General features: G+C 37.3%; 1 protein-coding gene across 1 annotated transcript in view; it reads right to left on the bottom strand.

Annotated features, from left to right (window-relative positions):
* The window catches only part of LOC112944778 (25-hydroxycholesterol 7-alpha-hydroxylase), a 19,547-nt gene that overhangs the window by 12,340 nt on the left and 3,385 nt on the right, over positions 1–3,822 (bottom strand). Inside the window, exon 2 of the mRNA XM_026036287.1 lies at positions 1–596. This exon is cut by the window's left edge and continues 1 nt beyond it. Within this exon, the coding sequence (XP_025892072.1) occupies positions 1–576 (576 nt within the window). The 5' untranslated portion in view covers positions 577–596. The remainder of the gene's footprint in view (positions 597–3,822) is intronic.

Raw genomic sequence — 3,822 nt, forward strand, 5'->3', positions numbered from 1 at the left:
TGCTTTGTCATAATCTCCGAGCAGCTCATATTTCTCGAACAGRTCTTGTCTGGCTTGGACCACTTTTGACCCTCCCAGCCATTTTGTCATGTTCTGGACTAAAAAATGATGTATAAGCTCCTTTCGAACCCTCTTGGTAGCTCCTAGCAACTCAATTGGTATGTTTGCAGCTAAATAGGGAAAGCTGGCATCAAACTTGATAAATTTGTCTCTGATTTCACTAATAACTTTGTGGCCATCTGCAGCAGGAACTCTTCCATATAGTGTTACAAAACTGGCTTCAAACATTACAGAGCAGCAGAATTTGTACATTTTTTCTGTTTCCCAATCTGTTGCTTGTGAGCATTTCCATTCAAATATATCCTGGAGATTTTTCATCATGTGGTCAGAAATGATATCCAAAGGCTTGCCTTGTAGATACTGGTAGACTCTATGCAGGTTTTCTTTAAGATCTGGGAATTTTGCTTTAGACAAGGCCGGGTAGTCAAAAGTTTTGGAAGCCATTTTATTAGCAAATTCATGGAATTCAAGTTGCTTGCTATTTCGGATGACGTAGACATACTGAAATGGGTCCATGATAAATGTAATGTATCTACCTAAACAAAAGGAAAAAAAAAGAAAAAAAGAAGACACAAGTAGTTTTATAATATGATGATGCTTTCAGAAGTAAAATATATAAAAATAAATATAAAATATGAAAAAATACTCCAGTGTCTACGTTACATACTAAACACACACAAAATTCCAAAAGGCATCTGTAAAGCAATCTGCACTAAAAAAAAATAGAAAGAAAAACAAAATAAAAAAGGAAGAAAATAGGAAGATTTAGCAAGTTTTACTTAGCTTTGGAAAAGACACAATATTGATTCCTTTTGTCGGGATGCAGATTTTACCTCTGTACATTTCTACGACTCTTCCTCAAGCAGCATGAAGCCATCATGAACCATAGACTCATGTACTGCTTTTGACAACAGTGGGGGACCTGTAATTGTGGCACTCTGGAATAAATCATTTACCAAACTGGTATAACTCATGAAAATAAATGTGGAGCCACAGCAGCATTTGAAAACTGTATTTTTTTCAACAGCAGAAAGAGAGAAACACATATTTCACCTGGATAGAGGGGACTGATAGAGAGGGCTGGGAGCAGAAGCAGGTTTCCCAGGTTGTTAGAGCAGACACACYGAGACCCAAGGGGCAAGGGCTGCTGGCAACAGCTTCCACAAGGCTCATCCCAGAACTTGCTGCAGTCGGYGACGTTTTGGGCTGGCCCAGGACACTGGCTGCATGAACCTCTCCTCTCAAGGAGACCTTCTTATGTCATTCATACCACAAACGTCAGCATTTAAAGCCCCCCTCAAGTCTATTTTATTTTTCCTGAAGCTCTGCTACATTTTGGTCAAAATTTTGCTTATTATCAGTAAAACGAAGACCTCCAGATTTGATTTGGAAGACGTTGCAATGGAATCTGCTAACATTTTTAAGATGTGCCCTGTGCCGGGGTACATGCTCTCCTAGCCCTATCATCATCCACCGTGTTTGAATGTGTTGACAATGTCCTACCCTTTCTGCTGCACTTAATCATATAACATACTGCTACCTCCAGCTCTTTGCACAAAGGAACTGAATTATATCGTTTGGCTCCTTTTAAAGTTGCCCATGCAAGAAAAAAACTGAAATTTCTCCCTAAGCTTTGAGTCAACTACTAATAAAGAGCATTTTGGTGAACTACCATGAATCAAAATGTTAATAGTCCCAAAGCTAAGTTAAACCTTAACTCTTTATAGATGATTCCCATGTTAGGGCTAAATTTAGAGTTCCCAGTTCAGAACCGTGGACCGGCACATTAGGGAAAAAGGATACCCATTAAAATGTTCACATACTCTGTGAAATACCCTTGCTATAAACCTGGAAAAATATCAAAGCTTAAAGAACTCACAGTTTAATTCTGCCTCACTAAAGGGACAAAATCTCTTTCGATTTTAATGGGAACACTATATGCTTAACTAAGGACCAAATTTGGCTCTGTGACAGATGTCCTGAGATAAAGTAGTCACTACCACTAAAAATGTCAACAAGTATCCATGGTTACCATATAGTGATATTTGAATTATCATAGTTATTCTCTATTCAGACTTGTATATACTCACACTGCTCTGTGATAAATATGGGTGCATTCTGGACTTTCTTTGCAATAACCAGCTGGCATAATTTTCGCCCTGATTACATCCGCTGCAATCCCAATGAATCAGTAAGGATACACAAGGGATATATTAAGAAAGAATTTGACCCTCTTTCTTGTTAACAGTGTCTGAGGTTTTTTTAAGATACTCATAGAGTTTGCTTTACTGTAACATAAAAAAATAGACATGAGGTTTTTTTTTTTTTTTTTTTTTTTTTAAGAATATATATAGCATGAAATTGGCATGGCAAAGAGCTAAACCTGAGATCCTCAGTTCTCAGCTCTCTTTTACGACCTTTTCTCCTTTCTAAATCACAGAAACTGACAGGAATTTCTGGTCTCAACTTCTGCAGGATCTTTTTGTGCCTTGGCTAGAGTCCTCAAATCGCTCCTTCTTGTCCTTCCTCTCCCTGCAGTTTTCACACACTTTCATGCTCTTTACTGAGGCTACCATCTTTGTGATCAAAGCTTGGAAAGAATGCCCATTGGAGAGATTTTTAATAAATAGATTTGGAGTGTTATTAACCCTAAAGATGAAAGCTGGCTCCCTAACTTTGCATTTACAGGGTAAACATTTTAAGTTAAGATTTTTAATTAATATTAATTTAAACCATCTGTCCACCATCTGCTTATTTCTGATGCAAAATATGAGTTTCTTTGTGATCTTTAATCAGACACTTAGCAAACACACATCAGTTCTTTTCATTTTTTAAGTAAGAAAATGATTTCAAGCAAATGAGCTTGCAGGCATATGAACTATTTTAGTAATAATTTTTAATCAAAACTCACTTTATGATAGCACAATCACAAACTTTGGAAAAGAAAATCTCTGACAAAAATAACACTCCAGATCATGATTTTTATTATTCTCATCAGGTTCCTGTGAGTAAAAACTAAGTATGTACCAGAATGTAATTCACTTTGCGGAATGAATTCAGCCTTCAGACCACATCACTGCAGGTCAGCAATGTATTAAATGCGTAAAACAAAATACCTTTGTTACTGCATTTATTAAATGCCTACATAGGCAGAAAAGTTGAACATATTTATGCCTATAATAAAGGCAGCTTGTTTCTGTGCCTCCCAGAGAACCTACTTTCGAATCTCTTAATTAGAAAGAGACCAAATTAACTGCAAAAAGACCAATTAACTGCAGTTAGAAAGTCGTGTTGTACGAGTGGGAATGGCAGCCATTAGCAATCACAGTCATAGGAAGACACACATGCCCTGCAGTAAAAGACAAATGCAAGTATTTCCTCAAGATTCCAGTTATTATCCAGTATTTTAAAAATCAGCTTCCCCCATGGCTTTGCACTTCAGCTAGTCTCAGGAACCACCACCTCAAAGCAGCCTCCTCTCAAACAAAACCAAAATCCTGCTGCTTATGAGTTTGTATTTGACTATGGGTAAAGGTAAATTGCCAAATTAACTCCAAATTGAGGCAGATCGCAAACTCTTCAAATCAGAAAACTTTGAATTTTGAAACTATTCATACAGAAACCACTGGGGACAATAACTTTCCCTGTTAGACAGCAAGAAGTCCCTCTACAAAGAAAACACAAGCAGACATACCCATATAGAAATGTGTCACACTCCAAAATCAAGCAGTTTAGTACAGTGAGCTGTCTAGGAAACAAGTC

This window comes from Nothoprocta perdicaria, unplaced genomic scaffold (assembly GCF_003342845.1).
Source record: "Nothoprocta perdicaria isolate Ctin4 unplaced genomic scaffold, notPer1 scaffold_175, whole genome shotgun sequence".
Taxonomy (NCBI): Eukaryota; Metazoa; Chordata; class Aves; order Tinamiformes; family Tinamidae; genus Nothoprocta; species Nothoprocta perdicaria.